Source organism: Symphalangus syndactylus, chromosome 4 (assembly GCF_028878055.3).
Source record: "Symphalangus syndactylus isolate Jambi chromosome 4, NHGRI_mSymSyn1-v2.1_pri, whole genome shotgun sequence".
Classification (NCBI taxonomy): domain Eukaryota; kingdom Metazoa; phylum Chordata; class Mammalia; order Primates; family Hylobatidae; genus Symphalangus; species Symphalangus syndactylus.
Window position 1 is genome coordinate 53,335,219 of NC_072426.2, and position 19,419 is coordinate 53,354,637.

Consider the following 19,419-nt stretch of genomic DNA (forward strand, 5'->3'; position numbering starts at 1 on the left):
CTGGGCTCTCCATTTGATTCTATTGGTCTATATGTCTATCTTTATGGCAGCATCATACTGTTTAATTACTATAGATCCGTTATAAGTTTTAAAACTGGGAAATGTGAGATCTCCAATGTTAATTCTTTTTCAAGATTGTTTTGTATATCTTTTCACCCAAACAAAGAAAGAAAAATTGTTTTGGTCATTCAGGGTCCCTTGAGATTCCATACAAATTTTAGCATATGTTATTCTACTTCTGCAAAAAATATAATTGGGATTTTGATAGGGATTTTATTAAATGTGTACATTACTTTGGGTAGTATTGACATCTTAGCAACATTGTGTTTTCCAATCTATGAACACTGAATGTCCTCCCATTTATTTGTGTATTTTTAAATTTCTTTCAGCAACATTTTGTAGTTTCCAGTGTACAAGTTTTTTTCTTCTTTGGTAAAGTATATTCCTAAGTATTTTATTGTTTCTGATACTATTGCAAATGAAATTGTTTTCTTAATTTCCTTTTCATGTTGTTCTTGTCAGTATATAGAAATGCAACTTATTTTTGTGTGTTGATTTTGTATCCTGTAACTTTGCTGGATTTGCTTACAAGTTCTAGCAGTTTTTTGTGCAATCTTTAGGTGCAATTATTTTTTAAACGTAAGTTACCTCCAGTCTTTTATTATGGTAATTAACATGGATAAAAATACCCAATATATACAATTACGTAATCTCTCACATTCTCTGTCTTTTGCTGAAAGCACTTTTCACAAAAAATCAATTTATTCTGGGCTTCCTGAAATTACTCTTTTTAGATATTTTTGTGTCTGTTTGTATACATAAATAAACATATATATATATACATGTATACACACACACATCCCTCATATAATTTATAAAATTCCTGCTCTGTAGCAGAGTTCAGAATGTTGATTCCATGCAAACTTGTAGCATACTGTGGCTACTACTCCTGCTTTTTAAAATTTCTCATTGAGATACTCTGCTACTATGGTGTCAGAAATTTTAAAGCTCCTCAGTCCTCTTTATTCAGCTTACATTTTAGAAACTATAGCCAAGAGATCATACAATCTTTTCTAAATATCATTAACTTGGTTTCTTGAAGCTTAGAATCCCTATCTGACAATATGTAGTATGTTCTACCTCATCTCCCTCAGAGTTGGCAGCTTCTCAAGCTTCTGTCACTTCCACCTTACTATCACCTCTCTCCTCATTGGGCAGAATTAAGAACAGAAAACCAAGTGTCCCAGAAACTTTTTCCTTCTGAAAGACAAAATTCTCAGGAAGGTGAGGAAAACACCACATGCTATGCCTTTAGACTACTTATACCTTTAGCAAACATCTAGTGAACTCCCCATCTCTGACAATTTGGTAATCTTTTCTAAGGAAGGTTTGATTACTGCAACATTTCACTGACAAGATAAAGTACAGACAGTCTCACAAAATTACTAGTTGCCTCTCCTTTTGTATTTATCCAGATACTTTCTTCCATGTTCCTATCTTTGAGGGTAGAAAGCTCTTTGGCGATTCTTCTTCACCCTGTTAGCTTGTTTATTTTGGAAAATGGACACTCTGTCACTGTTGTTTTCTAGTCATGAAAATTGCCAATAAGCATCAGAAGCCAATCCTGCCTTTCTGGCTCGCTTTATCCCTATCTCTAACATAATCATTTCTACTTCTGTGCCTTTGGAGAGGCTACTCACTCTGTGAGATAAGTGACCTTTCTCTTTTTCAATTTATCCTTCCTTTTAGCCTTGATTCACACTCCACATTCCCCACACAGCATGTAGGATTTGCCTTTGCTTGAATTTCCAGAACATGTTCTTTCTGTGTCTGGATGTGGCACTTGTCACCTTATTTTGAGCTATGAATATTTCTGTCCATCTTGCCCCTCTAACAAGATGGGGCTGGCAAACTGCTTCTGCAAAGGGTCACAGAGTAAATATTTTCTGCTTTGAAAACTATACAGTCTCTATCACAAATATGCAACTGTACCATAGTAGTGTGAAAGCAGCCAAGGATGATAAGTAGATGAATGAGCACGGTATGTTCCAGTAAAATGTTTTTATTTTTATAGGCCCTGAAAGTTGAATTTCATACAATTTTATGTGTCATGAAATATATTCTCTTTATGATTTTTTTAAAATGATTTGAAAATGTGAAAACTATTCCTTGCCCATGAGCTATACAAAAACAGATAGTGAACCATGTTTGGCCCAGGCTGTAGTTTGTTGACCCTGAACTGATGATGAGCTCCCCAAAGGCTGAGCTGTGTTGTGTGCCCCTGTGGGAGTTACCCTTTAAGACTGGGTCTGTTTCTTCACCATACTACTCTTAATGATGAACACAGTGCCTGGCATGCAGCAGACATCCAAAAACATTATTGAATAGAGGCATAAATATTCATGTACTTATCTAGTTTTCAAACAATAAGCAGGTATTTCAGGAAATGGTCATGAAGAGATTCTAGGGGGAGAAGGAAAGGTCAGGAGTACTGGCAGTGTCTTGTGAGATTCGCCTTGGGCTACCTTAGTAGGGGTATTTTCACCAGGTAGAGAACTGAATGAGTGAGATGTGAGTGGTTGAGATAAAGTGAATTGGGAGGTTGAAGAGATGAGGGTTGAAGAGGTGTAGAGAAGTCGTGAAAACGAAGACTAGTGCAATATCAATAGAGGGAGGAAGACCCAAAAGAGTTTAAAACTTTAAAGGCAAATGTCATTTTTTTGTACACTTAGCTCCAATCAAACTCTAACTTCAATCATGCATTATTTCAAAGAACGATTCTCATAATCTGGGTTCATAGGCTTTTCAAATAGCCTAGGGAGCCACTATGAGAGTTGATCTTTGCTTTTCACACTTCCCTGTTCCCCTATACTCCTTTACTTGTTTTGAAGAGTGCTGAGTAGAACCGGGAAAGATGAGCACTATTGCTGTCTGCAATAATGTATGTCCACATAAAGCACAAGGAATTAAATATAGTCATACCAGACCTCCTCTGGCCCTAAGAAAGCCCTGAGATTTCTTCTCTGGGTCACCTGGGGCTGGAATCAGCCTGCAGCTATGCTGCTGACCTTCTTTGATCCCAACACTATGGACCAGGGAGAGGCAGGGCATGTCTTCCATCTATGTGGCTCCTGTGTAATTCGAGAGCCATCCTCTATGACCCAAACTTTCAGCCCCTAGTCCAGAGAATTGGACTCATAGATGTGAACCATTGCTTCTACAATGGGTTATGATTGAACATCTTCCCTTAGGTTTCCTTCAACAGTTACAATATGAACACATCCTTTTCAAATGCCCTTGGAGCATATACCAAAATAGGTAACATCCTTGGCTATAAAACAAACCTCAACAAATTTAAAAGAATGCAATTATACAGAGAATGCTCTCTGACCAAAAGGGAGTCAAATTAGAAAACAGAAAAATAGCAGAAAAATGTTCAAACACTTGGAAACTAAATAAGACATTTCTAAATAATCCACGGGTCAAAAAAGACATTTAAAAGGAAATTAAAGAGTACATTGAACTGAATGAAAATGTAAATATAACATATAAAGCATGTGGGACACAGTTAAGCCAGTGCTGAGAGGGAAATTTATGGCACTAAATGCTTACACTAGGAAAGAGAAAAAGTTCCAAGTCAATAATTAAAGTTTCCACCTCAAGAAACTAGAAAAAGAGTAGCAAAATAAACTGAAAGCAGGTGGAAGGAAGAAGATAATAAGGATAAGAGCAGATGTCAATGAGATTCAAGAGAAAATAATAGAGAAGTTGTTAGCTAAGAATTGTTTCTTTGTAAATAGCAATAAAATAGCCAAACCTCTAACTAGATTGACAAAAGAGAGAGAGAAGGCAAAAATTATAAAATCAGGAATGAGACAGGGGATACTCTTCAGCCATACAAAGGATATTAAGAGAAAAGTATTAACTACTCTACACACATAAGTTCAAAAGAAATTTATAAATTCTTAAAAAAACTCACCCAATATGGAATAGATAATTTGAATATCACTATACTATTAACAAAATTAAATCCCTCATTTAGGAACACCAGTAAAGGAACTCTTCATGCCCACATGGCTTCATTACAGAATACTACCAAACTTTTAAAGAAGAATTAATACCATTTCTATACAGTCTTTTCCAGAAAATAGAAAAGGAGAGACTGCTTCTCAATTCATTCTGTGATGCTATTATTACCTGAATGTCAAAACCAAGATAAAAAATACAAAAAGAAAAAAGTTACGGACAAACAGCCCTCATGAAGATATACATAAAATTCTTTAAAATCCTAACTAATAGAATTTAACAATGCATATAAAGAATTACACACCATGACTAAGATGGGGTTTATTTCAAATATTCAAGGCTGATTCAATATTCAAAAGTCAATCAGTGCAATCCACCATTTTAATAAGCTGAAGAAAAAAATCACATTGATAGTATTAATTGATGCAGAAAAATCATTTGACAGAATTTAACACCATAGATAGAATCTCTCAACAAGTTGAGAATAGAGAGTAACCTTCTCAAGTTGATAAAGAACATCTGCAGCTAACATCATACTTAATGGTGAAAAAAAGCTGAATACATCCTTATAAGATTGAGGACAAGACAAGGATCTCCATTCTCCATTGCCATTTAACATTAACTGTGTTCTCCAACCATTGCAGTAAGGCAAAAATACAAAATAAAAATAAAAAAACAAACAAACAACAACTAAAACAGGAAATAAAGAGCATACAGATCAGAAAGAAAGAAATAAAACTGTCTTTCTTCTCAGATAATATGATTGTCTACGTAGAAAATTCCAAGAAATCTACCAAAAAACCCTCTGTATTAGTCCATTTTCACACTGCTGATAAAGACATACCCAAGACTGGGCAATTTACAAAAGAAAGAGGTTTATTGGATTTACAGTCCCACATGGCTGGGAAGACCTCACAATCATGGTGGAAGGCAAGGAGGTGTAGATCACATCTTACATGGATGGCAGCAGGCAAAGAGAGAACTTGTGCAGAGAAACTGCTGTTTTTAAAACCATCAGATCTCTTGAGACCCATTCACTATCATGAGAACAGCATGGAAAGACCCATCCCCATGATTCAATCGTCTCCCACTGGTCCCTCCCCCAACACATGGGAATTATGGGAGCTACAAGATGAGATTTGGGTGGGAACACAGAGCCACACCATATCAACCTCCTAATAAAATTAAGTGAATTCATCAACATTGAAGGAATCAAGATCAACACACAAAATAAATTGGATTTCTGTGTACTAGTAATGAACACATGGAACCAAAAATTAGAAATTCGATACAGTACCATGTACAAATGTCCACCCAAAATGAAATACTTAGGTGCAAATCTAAAAATATGCACAGGACTTACATACTGAAAACCGTAAAATGCCTTTGAAATAAATCAAAGATCTAAATATATGGAAAGACATTCTGCTCATGGATTGAAAAACTCAACCTAGTAAATATGTCAATTTCTATCAAAATCCCAGCAAGGTTTTTTGTAGACATAGACAAGTTGATTGTAAAATGTATATGAATAGGCACACGTCCTAGAATAGTTACAATAATTTTGAAAAATAAGAATGAAGTACGAGAAATCACGCTACTTGATTTCAAAACTTATTATATAGCTACAGTAGTCAAGAATGTGGAGGATAGATAGACACATAGATCAATTCAACAGAATAGAGAGCCCAAAACATAAAATGTAAAACTATAACACTTTTATAAAAATACCTAAGAGAAAGTTTTTGAGAAATAGGCTTTGGTGAAGTTGTTAGACTGAACACTAAAAGCTATCTATAAAAGAAAATATTGATAAATATGCCTTCACTAAAACTAAAAGCTGTTCTGTGAAAGTCCCTGTTAAGAAGATAAATAACAAGCTACGGACTGGAAGAAAATATTTGCAAACCATTTACTGACAAAGGACTTCTATGTAGAACATAAAAAGAACTTTCAACAGCAAATAAACTAAACAATACAATTAGAAATGGACAAAACACATGGAAAGACATTTCACCAAAGAAGATACAAGGACGGCAAATAAGCCCATGAGATGTTCAATATTACTTGCCATTAGGGAAATGTAAATTAAGGCCCTAAAGAGATATCACTACAGATCTATTAGAATAGCTTAAAAAAAAGCCGCAAAACGAAATGCTGGCAAGGATGTGGAGAAACTAACTTCTCATGCATTGATGGTAGAGATGGAGACTTGTACAGCCGCTCTGAAAAGTAGTCAATCTCTTTAAAAATTAAATATACACATTACAGACTCAATAATCAAACCTTTTGGCATTTCCTATAGAAAGGAAAACTATGTTCACACAAAAACCTGTACATGATTCTTTATTGCAGCTTTATTTGTAGTAGCTCAAAATGGTAATCAACCAAAATGTCCTACAAGAGGCAGATGGTTAAATAAACAGTGATACAGCCTCAGCAATAAAAAGAAACAGCCACTAATACATGCAACAACTTGGATGGATTTAGAGGGCATTAGGCTAAGCGAAGAAAATTCAATATCAAAAGGAAGCATATTGTATGATTTCCCTTACATGATGTTCTGACACAAGTTAAGAGAGAACATATTAGTGGTTGCCAGCGGTTAGAGATGGTGGAGGGAGGGGCTGGGTGTGAGTATAAAAAGCACCAGGGAGATTTCTGCGGTGATAGAAGAGTTTGTATCCTGATGGTTACAGGAATCTACACTTCAGATAAAAATATGCAAACACTGTACCTGTGTCAAATTACTGGTTTTGTATTGTTCCGTAGTTAAATAAGATGTAATGAATGGAAGAAACTGGGTGAAGGGTGGGTACACAAGATCTTTCTCTATTATCTTTGCAATTTCCCATGTTCTATATTTTAACTATCTTAATTATTTTTCAATACAGAAAATAATTTAAAATAAGCCCCATTTGCCTTGGTTAGTTGTGGCTCCTGTTATTTCGCAGGAGGAGAAACTTGAAACCGTGGAACCCCCCAATACCCAGTTTCCCATATAAGCACGACCTGACCGGGCCATGCCCTGAGAAAGGCGCTGGGTGGCAGCACGGTGGGGAGCCAGGAAGTCTTCCCTCGCCCTGAGGGTGCGGGAAAGAGGCGTTGGCGCCATTGAAGCTGGGTGTGAGGGAGGCGTCACCGAGTTCAGCCCCACCCTCCACCGCTCCCCAAGCGGGTCCGGCGTCCGTATCGCATGGCGAGAAGGCGGGGAGCGAGAGGGGCCGGGACCCTCGCGTGGCGCTCCAGCATCCCGGACCGTCGCGGCGCCTCGCCTTAGGGAAGAGCAAAAGAACTTTATTTGAACCGCGAACATTTTTTGGTCGCTGAGATTGAGTCTCCCAGTGCTTTGGCTTCCCGCCTCTTTGTCGTGGGATCCCTGAGCTGCTCTCCTTTCCCGAACCTCCCGGGGTGCAGCCTAGAGCCCTCCCGCGCGCCTGACTCCAGAGCAGAGGAAGGGAGGCGGCCTCCGGCTGGTCCCCCCGAAGCGCTTGCTGCCCCGCAGATGGGAATGGCCAGGCAGTAGCGGGCGGTGGCCCCGCGTCCCGGGAGCGCACAGCAATGCAGGCGCTCAACATTACCCCGGAGCAGTTCTCCCGGCTGCTGCGGGACCACAACCTGACGCGGGAGCAGTTCATTGCTCTGTACCGGCTGCGACCGCTCGTCTACACCCCAGAGCTGCCGGGGCGCGCCAAGCTGGCCCTCGTGCTCACCGGCGTGCTCATCTTCGCCCTGGCGCTCTTTGGCAATGCTCTGGTGTTCTACGTGGTGACCCGCAGCAAGGCCATGCGCACCGTCACCAACATCTTTATCTGCTCCTTGGCTCTCAGTGACCTGCTCATCACCTTCTTCTGCATTCCCGTCACCATGCTCCAGAACATTTCCGACGACTGGCTGGGGGGTAAGAGTCGCGCCCCGCTTCTTCGCTCCTTCTCTCTTAACCCTCTGCCTTTCAGGGGATCTCTCTCTCTCTCTCTCTCTCTCTCTCTCTCTCTCGTCTGTCTCTCTGTCGTCTGTCTCTTCCTTATACTTCTCTGTCAAATGAATCCGGTGCTGTTTCTTAGAACTTCGCCACCTTTGTTCACCTGGATATAAGTTCTTTTGGCCGCCTCTGATTCCCTTCCAGTGCTTCCTCCTTGTGGCTTAGAGACATAGGTTGGGGAAAGGCTTCGGAAAGGTCCCGAGCAGTGAGGTGGGAAGTCGCACCCCTCGCCACTTATTTCAGCTCCCTTTCCCGTCATTACCAGGTTTTTCTCCCCCAGTTTTCTTACTAAAAGTGAGATAAAAATATTTCAAATAATTAAACAAACCAAAGTTAAAAATCTCATTTCCTTATTCCCCCAACCTCCAGCCTCACTTTCCAGTTGCTTGCAGACAGCTTCTTGTACCTATGAGCATAAAACAAATATAATTCATGTGCAGAAAAAATATATTAAACTAGTCCTTTTAAAAACTGTATTGTGTCATGCAGGAAGAAGGAACACAGCAAACTGATGCCCTCCTGACTATTAAAAAAGGAGAGATGACATTCTCCTTCCGTACAATGGGAACAAAAATGACAGAGGAGAGGTGGAGGCCCTGATTTGGGAGCAGTGTGTGGAGGTTGGAAAAAAAGACATCATATTTCTCCAGATGATTCAGCTTTTCCAAGAATACAGCTGGAGAATACCCTTGTGTAAACCCATGAGCAGTAGTGCGTTGTATTCTTACCAGTGCTTGTGGTGCACCATGGGCCTCCCCATTTTCACGGTTGGGTGTATTCTTGTGGCCACATCAAAATGTTTAGAAATGTAAGAGAAATAGATCATTATACCTTCAATCTCTGCTATTTCTATCCCATTACTAATTCTCTTAAACTCATGGAGAGTGTTTCATCCTACCATTACCAATTTGAGATCGTGAGCGTTGCTTTTTTTCCCATTAGCTTAAACTGAGTTTGCCGTTAGTGAGTCAGAATGTTAAAGTCTTTGATTCTTATCAATCTATAATGTAAATATTTTCAAAAAAGCATGAAAATGGCCTGCACCAGCCCCAGCCCAAACCAGTTACACTTGTCTCTTTGGAGCCAGCCACACTGCCTTACAGAGCCCAGTGTGCACAACTCTACTCAGGTCCCCTTTCAGGGACATCATGTTGTTACCTTAGAACTGGTCGTGGTGGGAGTATTCACATCATGGAAATCAGCACTTACTAGTTAGGACTGTTTTTTAAAAAAGTGAAAAAAAAAAAAAAAACCCAGAAACCAAACAGTTGCTTTCCCAGCACACCACTGAGCAAAGACATTGAGTTTTCTTTTGTACACTGCTGGGATCATGAATAATAGGTGAGGCAAAGTGTAGCCACAAACATGTTTTTACATGAATTACACTAAAGTTGCAAAGAGAGACAGCTGATCCACAGCATCTAAGTGTGCCCAGCATGGAGGTAAGCTGACATTCAATTCCTTTCCTCCACCTTGCGTTACCATCATTCCCTTATCGGCTTACCTTTGATCTACCAGTTCACTCACTCTCTACTCCCCAGGACTCCTTCCAACATGGAGCTAGCAAGAGTGGGGATTCTCTGCACCCAAATATTATAAAGAGCACATGCTTATGAGTTTTTTATTACTCATATGAGGGTGGAGTTGCACTGCCATGGCCCTTTCCTTTAGGAAATTATTGTCTCTGTTCTCTTCTCTGATTTACTTGGCTAGACTGCAGAAGTGGATTTGCCCATTGCCTCCTTAGGGCCACCAAATTTACCTATCCTTATCTGCAGCCTGTTCCTCCTCATTTTGTTTTGTTTTTTCCTCCTTTTTATCTTTTTCTTCACAATGTCCAAATGCTCCTCCAAATTCACTCACTGAACATGTTCTGTTTCTTCCAGCTAAATGCAGAACAATTGATTTTGCTTGTAACCAGTGCTGCAGAACACCACTCTCTTCTCTAGGCTTCCATGAACTAGTCTTTTTTTGTCTCTTTGTTTCCTTTATGTCTCTATCTCTGTATTTTCTGCCTTTTGAGAGTTCTCAGTCTTTCTCTTATTTTGCAAGTAAGTGTCCACTGAAGCTTAGCATGCAATCTCTTTTCTTTCATCATCGATTTCTGCATAGAGGCTATAGTCATGACTCTCACTTCTTTGCTGATGATTCTGAAATCAGTATCTAATCAATACCATAAGCCATGGTCTTTCACCTGATCTGAAGACTTGGCACTTACACGTGAATATATTACCAGCATCCCTCATTCTCTCATGGTATCTTGTTCCTCTGCCCAAAGTCTAAAGTATTATTAATGGCACTATGAGTCATTCCTGTATTCAGCATTTCCTGGGTATTTCCTGTGTGCACTGGGATATTGCAGGTATTGAGAAAGCTGTGTTTCTGTGGAAAAGCCAAGTTTCCATTAGACTAAGAAGGGGGAGGAAGCGTTCAAAGAAGTGATGGAGAATGCAGGGGATTTTGTAGATGTCAGGGTTCCAGAGCGCACAGTGCAAGTGTTGAGGAGTGGGGGCTTGAATCAGATTAGGGGAGGTTCACGGTCTGATACGTTTGAGTCCGAAGTTGAGGGATAGGCTAGGAGAGAATGGGACTTGTGGTAGCTGAGGTAAATGAAAACTTAAGGCATAGGAATATTAATTCTGAACACTTCCCAGAAGGAGATAGAAAGTCAGTTCTAATGCTAGCCTGCTTTATGACTCTAAGCATTAATAAGATGAAACGGCGAGTGCTTGGGGTGTGCCTGGAGTAGTGGCCTTGCTAGGATACTGCTGGGCTCTGTATCCACTTTCATCCTGCTGTGGATTCAGGCACAGCCAGGGGGAGGATGGTCTCCTCAGGTGCACACACAGCTCTGCAGCCCTCCCCCAAATCCTGCTGTGGGCAGTGAAAAGAATTTTCTAGCAGTGGCTGGCAAATTGACTAAAAGCAATTCCAAAAAAGGGAGTTTGAAATATATTCTAAGTAATGGCAGCATCGTTGGGGGAAGTACACATTCATGCACTTTTACTACCTTTGAAGAGTATTAGGGTAAGAAAACAGAAAATTAATTTTCTCAGCAGCTGATATGAGAATTCCTCTTAGAGTGGTAATGCTCAGTCTTGGCAACATGTAGTAAATCATCTGGGAGTTTTTTAAAACACAGATGCCTGGTTCCTACCCGGGGAGATTCTGATTTAATTGGTCTGATTATAATTGGTATGGAGTTCTCAAAAGTTCCCCAAGTTAGAAAAGTTATAATTTGCAGCCAAAGTTGAAAGCCACTGATGTAGTGTAAATGCTGACAGCTGCAAGACTCAGGCTGATATGAAGATTAAAAGAAATAATAGATGTAAACATTTTTTTAAAAAGTACAGTGCCTACCCCATGTACCAGCTCAATATAGCTATTATATATTTAAAAAATAGCAATGGCAGTCAGAATGCTGAGCAAATGCAAAAGTAGATTATATTACCTGGAGTCCAACAAGGAGCTCAGAGGCAATTCTTCCATTTTCTGCAGCCTATTGCATCTTTACTAAAGCCCTTAATGTTTTTAGAGTCTTTCAAGATGAATTTGGAAAGGAGTCAAAAATGGTGAAAAGATTGGAATAGAAGACATACAAAGAAATACAAGAACAATTATTCTCTTGCCTGGAGAATAGAACTTTAGCTATAAATTAGCACACCTCACCACAAACGTTTTTCAGTCTATTTTGCCCAGGGCCACAGTAGTGCATGTGGGCGGGTAATAGAATGGTAGTAGGCGAAGCTCCAAGCTTCATTATAACAGCTCCTGTCTCTCTTTTTAAGAATTAGAATTTTGCATGACTTTATATGAAAAATGAAAGGATTCAACTGGAAGGAAAGGAAGGAGAGAAAGAAAGCAATCACTGTACACCACATGAAATGTTAGGGTGTGTTTTTAGAGATTAAGAGCTGATACATTGTGAAATGAATTAAAGGAGGTTGTTGAACATTTAGTGAAAAGATCTTAATTTTGAGGGCCAATTCAGAACAGAGAGCTTAACCTGGAACTTCTTCAGTCCCATTTTATTATGCAATCAGTGACTAGAAAACATTAGTTACATTTGTTATATAATTTTTTTCTATGATATTTCAGAAATTTTAGAGTTCTTGGGGAAATTTACATATGGTAAGATTATTGTAAAATCAACAGTATTGTGGGGCTTAAAAAGTCAACAGAAATGATAAAAGCTGTTGATGAAGAATAGTCTTTTTAAAGTATTTAAAAAAAGATGTAAATTAAACAGAGGCCTAACAGCAACAGTAGTTTGGAAATAAAGTCAGGAATTATGCCGTGGACAGCATCTGGTTGATCTTTCCTAGAATCAATTATGTGTGCACTTTGAGAAGAAAAGATGCTATAGGTCACTAACTTTTCTTGGTAGGTGGGAGAGTGGCAGTAACCGCAACAGGATTTATGTAAAAGATTCTCTCTACTTAGGACAAGAATGGTTTACATTTAAAATAATGACAAGAAAGGATTTAGCAGTAAGAAAGTTTTAAATATTTCACTGTGCACTTAGGAGGCATAAAATGAATGCCCTTTTTAGTTTGCTTTTCTAAAACATAACTATTCTTTGACAAGTTGTTGATTTATTAGGATTCTTGTTTGTGGGGAGAGAAGCCCAACTTAAATTACCTTAAGAAAAAAAGGGGAATATTCTACCTCTGCAACTGAAAAGCTCAGAGTTAGGGCTGGTTTTAGGCATAACTGGATTAAGGTCTTCAACAATGATCATCCTCCCCCTTTGTGGCCAGTTCCACTTCCCTCTGTGTTGTGATTTCATTCTTGAGCTGTCTTTTGCCCAAGTGTGAAAGATGACCCCAGGAGCTGTAAGCTTACATTTTCTTTAAAACTCCCTGTCTCAAACCAAGTGTCTATCGATGGACAAATGGATGTATAAAATATGCTGTGTATACACACAGTGGAATATTACTCAGGCATGAAAGGGAATGAAGTTCTGATACTTGCTACAACATGGATGAACTTTGAAAGCATTATGCTCAGTGAAATAAGCCAGATGTAAGAGGACAAATGTTGTGTGATTCTACTTACATGAACTATTTAGAATAAGCAAAGTCATAGAGGCAGAAAAGATACTAGTGTTACCAGGGGCTATGGGGAGGGCAGAGTGGGGAGTTATTGCTTAATGCTTAAATTTCTGTTTGGGGTTATGAAACAGTTTTTGAAACAGATAGTGATGGTCATTGCATGAGACTGTGAATGTGATTAATGCCACTGAATCACACACTTAAAAATGGCCAAAATCATAAATTTTATGTTACATATATTTTACCACAATAAAAAATTCTAGAATAAAAAATAAAACTTTTTATCTCAGGAAATGAGAGAGAATACTTCCTGGTAGCTGCAGAAAATTCTGGAAGGATTCTAGCCAGTTTGGCCTTGCTGTCTTACCCATAGAACTAATCATGCACCTCAGGGCCATCGTCACTCCTATTCAAACACCTGGAGATACCTCCTACAGCAGGGAGAAAAGCCTATTGAGGAGCCACTGTGAAGCAGTTTCTTATCCCTGTCTTGTGGGAGACTGACCTTCTCTCATCTATCTCCCGTTTGGTTTCAGTTGAGTGTAAGACTTCCCACCTTGCTCCCCACCTTGCTCCTACTTAAGGTTCAGCTACAGTCTTTTGTGTAAGTCTCTACAATTGCTTGGCTGTGGTTTAAGGGTTGCTCCTCCCCAGCAGAGCAACCCATTACCCATGCTGTCAGTCATCTTGCCCTTCAAGGCTCAGTGTCTTCCTGTGTTGATCTTGCCTTTGGCGTCTGTGCAAGTAATAAACTTCCTGAATCCATTGATGCTCATTTTCTCCTTACTGACTGAATCCATGGAAGTGTGACAAGCTAACAACTGCAGTAGTGACACTTGGGACCCTGTTAGCCAGCAAGCCCCTTGGAAAGGCTTGACTGCTTAGCATGAAGTTCTTCCATAGGAAGGTACTCAGGGTAGATAGATATGTTTAGCAGAGTTGGCCATTTATGTCTACTGGAGTGAGTCAACTTATAGGGACTAAAGCACCCTGATCGTATGTCTCCCCATAAGGCCAAGCCCTGCACTAGGTTTCTCAGGATCAAGCTGAACCAGAGTTCTGAGTAGCTCCTCCTTGTCTGACTTTCTGGTCTGGGATGGAGTGCTGGGATCTCCCTCTGCTGCTTCCATCTCATTTATTAATATATACTCCCCAGTGGACCAATTTCCAGGCTGCCAATTCCTTCTAGTAGTGGACATATGCCTTCTCCCTCTGCTAAGGAATTATTGAAAGGTCAGTGAATGGGGTTCTAGAAGTTGATCTTGGCAGTTCCCTCTCAGTCTGTGCCTTTAAGAAAAATTCAGCAGAAGCTATACTATTTGTTTCCTTTCATGTCTTAAAACTAAAGATTCTTAAGGATGAATTCTGAAGTAATCAAGTAAGTGATTATTGTTTTTATCTGTCTTTGCAAAACTAAATTAGTCCTACTCGTAGCTTGGTTTTGGAGAAATACATTTACTGTCATATCAGAGAGATCGTAGGCTATTCAGGGTAATAGAAATCTTAAAAGACAGCATGTTCCTACATCCTGGGAGAAATAGAAGGATAGAGAAACGGTTTGATGCTGTGAAAACGAACATGGATTGTGGAATCAAACAATATTGGGTTCTAATCCTGTTCCATCCTTTATTAGTGTTTGTATTAACTAGATTATAAGTTACATGACCTGGCATTAAAGCTTCCCCTATTAGAATACGAAGGAGAGAAGTTATAAAATAATGTTTGATGCTGCCCCCCAGTGGTTGATGTGGCCGCAGAAAATAAGAAAATATGACAAAGATGGCAGGTTTTAGATCAAGCTTTATTTTAACAAAAATATTAATGCATATCTAGTTCTTCTTCCCATTTGATTTCTCTATGAAGCATATAGTATTTACATATTTTCATTTATGCAATCTCATTTTAAAGTCCCCTTTAATACATGGATGAAAATATGTTAACGTTTTTAAAAAATTTCTTGTGGGATTGAGATGCATTTAAAATCTGCAAACGTCGGGCAGTGTTGCCTAGTGGGTCCTGGAGACCTTTGAAGCCGCTGCCGCTCTCACCATGGCTTGGGTCCAGGCTACGCCACAGCCTCTCAGGGACGTGGGCCCTCGGAACCTTTTTAGTGCCGGACTCCGGGCCGCAGGCCGTCCCGCGGCAGCAGGATAACAGAACCTCTGGATAGACCCTTCCTGGGAAGCTTTGCTAATTTGCAGCAGCTGGACCATGTTCCTTATTAACATCTGTCTGTCAGCTTAGTCGTCACATCATTTCACCGTGGCGGCAGGGACTCAGCTCGGAATTCTATACAGAAAAAGCACCTGGATCCTAGTCTTTCAATGGCTTCAAGACAACCAGAAATGCCTGCTCTTGAGGCTAGTGGGCCTCTAGGCAAGATGTCCCTGCCCTTCAGGATATACCCCCGGGCACTCAGCTATGATGATACCCTCAAGGACCCTGCATCCATGACCCCTCCTCCATCGGACATGGGCAGCATCCCTTGAAAGCCAGTGATTCCAGAGCACAAGTATCAGCACCTCGCCAAGGTGGAGGAAGGGGAGGCCGGTCTACCCTCCCCTGCCATGACCCTGTCATCGGCCATTGACAGCGTGGACAAGTGGTAAAGTTAGCGCTAAAGCTACCCATGTCATCGTGAATTCTCCGATCACAAAACAGACCCAGAAAAGCATTCAGCATTTTGGGCAACAGGCAGGGCTGAGAGATGCTGGCTACACACCCCACAAGGGCCTCACTACTGAGGAGACCAAGTACCGTAGAGTGGCAGAAACACTCCACAAACTAAAGCTACAGAGTGGAGAGATAACAAAAGAAGAGAGGCCGCCTACATCAGCCCAGTCTACCCCAAGCACCACTCCTCACTCCTCACCTAAGCAGAGATCCAGGGGCTGGTTCACTTCTGGTTCTTCCATAGCCTTACCTGGCCCAAATCCTAGCACCATGGACTCTGGAAGTGGGGATAAGGACAGAAACTTGTCAGGGAAGTGGAGCCTCTTTGGACCGAGATCCCTTCAGAAGTATGATTCTGGAAGTTTTGCCACCCAGGCCTACCGAGGAGCCCAGAAGCCCTCTCCAGTGGAACTGATCCGTGCCCAGGCCAACCGAATGGCTGAAGATCCAGCAGCCTTAAAGCCGCCCAAGATGGACATCCCAGTGACGGAAGGAAAGAAACAGCCACCACGGGCCCATAATCTCAAACCCCCTGACTTGAATGTGCTCATACCCACTGGCTTCTAGAGCCCTTTCTTTCTAGGGATTCTGGTAAAGAAGGTTTCTTGCACCCTACTCCCCTTTTACCTTGGCTTTGACATAGGAAAGGTATATTTAAAAACTTAATCAGCTGGGCACAGTGGCTCACGCCTGTAACCCCAAAACCTTGGGAGGCCAAGTTAGGTGGATCACCTGAGGTCAGGAGTTCAAGACCAGCCTGGCCAACACAGTGAAACCCTGTCTCTACTAAAAATGCAAAAATTAGCCGGGCATGGTGGTGGATGCCTATAGTCCCAGCTACTTGGGAGGCTGAGGCAGGAGAATTGCCTGAACCCAAGAGGCAGAGGTTGCAGTGAGCTGAGATCACGCCATTACACTACAGCCCGGGCGACAGAGTGAGACTCTGTCTCTAAATAAATAAATAAAGTAAAAACATAGGAAAGGTAGATTTAAAAACTTAATCAGCTGGGCACAGTGGCTCACGCCTGTAATTCCAGCAGTTTGGGAGGTGAAGTTAGGTGGATCACCTGAGGGCAGGAGTTCAAGACCAGCCGGCCAACACAGTGAAACCTCATCTCTATTAAAAATACAAAAATTAGCCAGGCATGGTGGTGGGTGACTATAGTCCCAGCTGCTTGGGAGGCTGAGGCAGGAGAATTGCCTGAACCCAAGAGGCAGAGGTTGCAGTGAGCCGAGATCATGCCATTACACTCCAGCCTGGGCGACAGAGTGAGACTCCATCTCTAAATAAATAAATGAATAAAGTAAAAAACCTGTTAAATTGAGGCTAGAGCTGGAGATATAATTGGTTTTTGAGAAACATTGATACAAAGCTTGCCCTTGTTGCTTGGAAGAAGCCATTTTATACTGCTTTAAAGTTAGCCTAAATATTCTCAGCAGTGGTGTATGGGGACCTCATTACCTATTTTTTCATCATTTACTCTAGGTAAGAACTTCAATTCCTGCTTACTAGGTAAAGAATGTTTGTGCTGTTCCAAAACCCAGGCTTCTTGATTCCTTACCACTATCCATGTGAGCATTGACAAATCATGGCGTAGAGGTGCTCACTGACTGGCTGAGACGACTCTGGCCCTGTTGATGGCTGGTGCTGTGCTCCAGCCTTATCAGTTAGGGGACCCAAGATTTGTTTGGGACCTGGGTATAGGAAAACCAGACTTGGCAGGGACCCATGTTTCTAGGCTGAACCTTGAGTCCCCCTGCTTTTTGGTAGACCTAATAGATCACTGTCCTGCAACCAGTTCTTCATGTGGGGCCTCTTAGGCCAGTGCCAGGGGAGGCATGCTCCTCTTTCTATGCCATAGAACAAACACTAGTCTAGTAGAGCCTTTCTTGCACTTTAAAGTGAGATTAATTTAGCTCCAATTTGGTTAAAAGCTTCCTAAGAGAGAAAATTCAGTCTACTGACTTGGTATAGGTAAATGGACTTAAACTTTTTTAAAGTAAAGGAGATGGCAGGTACAGTTAGATTATAGTCTTGAGGTTTATGTGAAGCCAGTGGTGTTACCTTATTTTGATTTCCTTGTTCAGGTCAGGGCCTGGAACGTCTGTGGGAGGAGGTGAATGAATTCAAAATTTTCTGTATTTTTAGCAGAGACAGGGTTTCACCATGTTAGCTAAGATGGTCTCGATCTCCTGACTTCGTGATCCACCTGCCTCAGCCTCCCAAAGTGCTGGGATTACAGGCGTAAGCCACCATGCCCGGCCAAAAGTTTTTAAACATCTCAGTTAACTTGTCTTAGAACCCCTTTCTCTCATTCCATTCAAGTTTTTTCTGTTATATTCAGTAACATTCCACAAAACTCTTTCATGCTTTGCAAGGCTCATGCTTTGAAAGACATGCCCAATTGTAGAGTGTTTCCAGGCCACCCCGGACTGTAGGCATGATGTTACCACACCAGTATTCATACAGAGCCATCCTACTGATTCCTGCCCTTGTAATGCAGGACCTCAAGCTCCCTCAACCCCTTTGTGGCAAGTTCCCAATATGACCCCAGCTGAATGTTCCTTGACTTGATAATGAAAAAGTTCAGCCAGTTATCTTTTAGACTTTTTTGCTGTCTGGTTGCTTTTCTCCACTCCAGTGCAGGCTTTTCTCTTTTTCCCTTCTTCACCATTCCCTTTATTTTTGTTCTGCCTCTCTCTCTTTCTCTTTCAATTCAGTCTTATTCATGCAAATATCCCATGCTGATATTCCCCACAATCTGGATAATTAAATGGCCAGTACAGGGAAATATTCAGCAAGCATTTCTCTTAGTGAAAGAGTGAAGGGTAGAAGAGAGAAAGAAGCTAGGAAAACTCATACATTAATAAATTTTAGCCTTGTTATATTAATTTGTCTTCAGGTTTTCTACTTTCTCGTAGTCCTTGTGGCCCTCACTCTTACTCTTACCATATGGCTTTTCTATATATCCTTTTAAATTCATCTCCTAACTTTACCCTCATTGTATTTCCTTATTCTTTTTCCAAAGAGAAAGAAGGAACCTTGTTGGCCTAGATTTGGGGTCCAGTATGGTTCAATTGGAAAAGGGCTGGGGGAACCTAAAATAATTAGAATTATGGCAAGGCTATTTTGTAGCAATGATGGTTCATGTGATGCACATGAGGCCTCTGCTTCAGCAGGGTTGGTAAGGAAGGGCAGTGCTTTAGGCCAGCAGGATTGACATGTAAAGGTTGATATAGTTTTGGCTCCTTATTTATTTATTTATTTATTTATTTATTTTGAGACGGAGGGAGTCTTACTCTGTTGCCCAGGCTGGAGTGCAATGGCGTGATCTCGGCTCACTGCAACCTCCATCTCCCAGGTTCAGGCGATTCTCCTGCCTCAGCCTCCTGAGTAGTTGTGATTACAGGTGTGCGCTACCACGCCCAGCTAATTTTTTGTATCTTTAGTAGAGACGGGATTTCACCATGTTGGCCAGGCTGGTGTTGAACTCCTGACCTTGTGAACTGCCCACCTTGGCCTCCCAAAGGGCTGGGATTACAGGCATGAGCCACTGCGCCTGGCCTAGTTTTGGCTCCTTCTTTAAGAAATCTCTGGAGGATGCAAAATGCGCTAGGCTTGCGTGGACTCCAGAGAGGTTAAATTGTTTCTCTTACATTTATCTATGAAAGCCTGAAGTTTTT

General features: G+C 41.0%; 1 protein-coding gene and 1 pseudogene across 1 annotated transcript in view; both read left to right on the forward strand.

The window, feature by feature from the left end:
* The first annotated feature begins 6,959 nt into the window (after positions 1-6,959).
* Positions 6,960-19,419, forward strand: part of QRFPR (pyroglutamylated RFamide peptide receptor) — a 54,935-nt gene continuing 42,475 nt past the window's right edge. The window contains exon 1 of the mRNA XM_055274691.2: positions 6,960-7,927. Coding sequence (XP_055130666.1) covers positions 7,588-7,927 — 340 coding nt within the window. The 5' untranslated portion in view covers positions 6,960-7,587. The remainder of the gene's footprint in view (positions 7,928-19,419) is intronic.
* LOC129480671 (putative monooxygenase p33MONOX) lies at positions 15,120-16,302 on the forward strand (annotated as a pseudogene).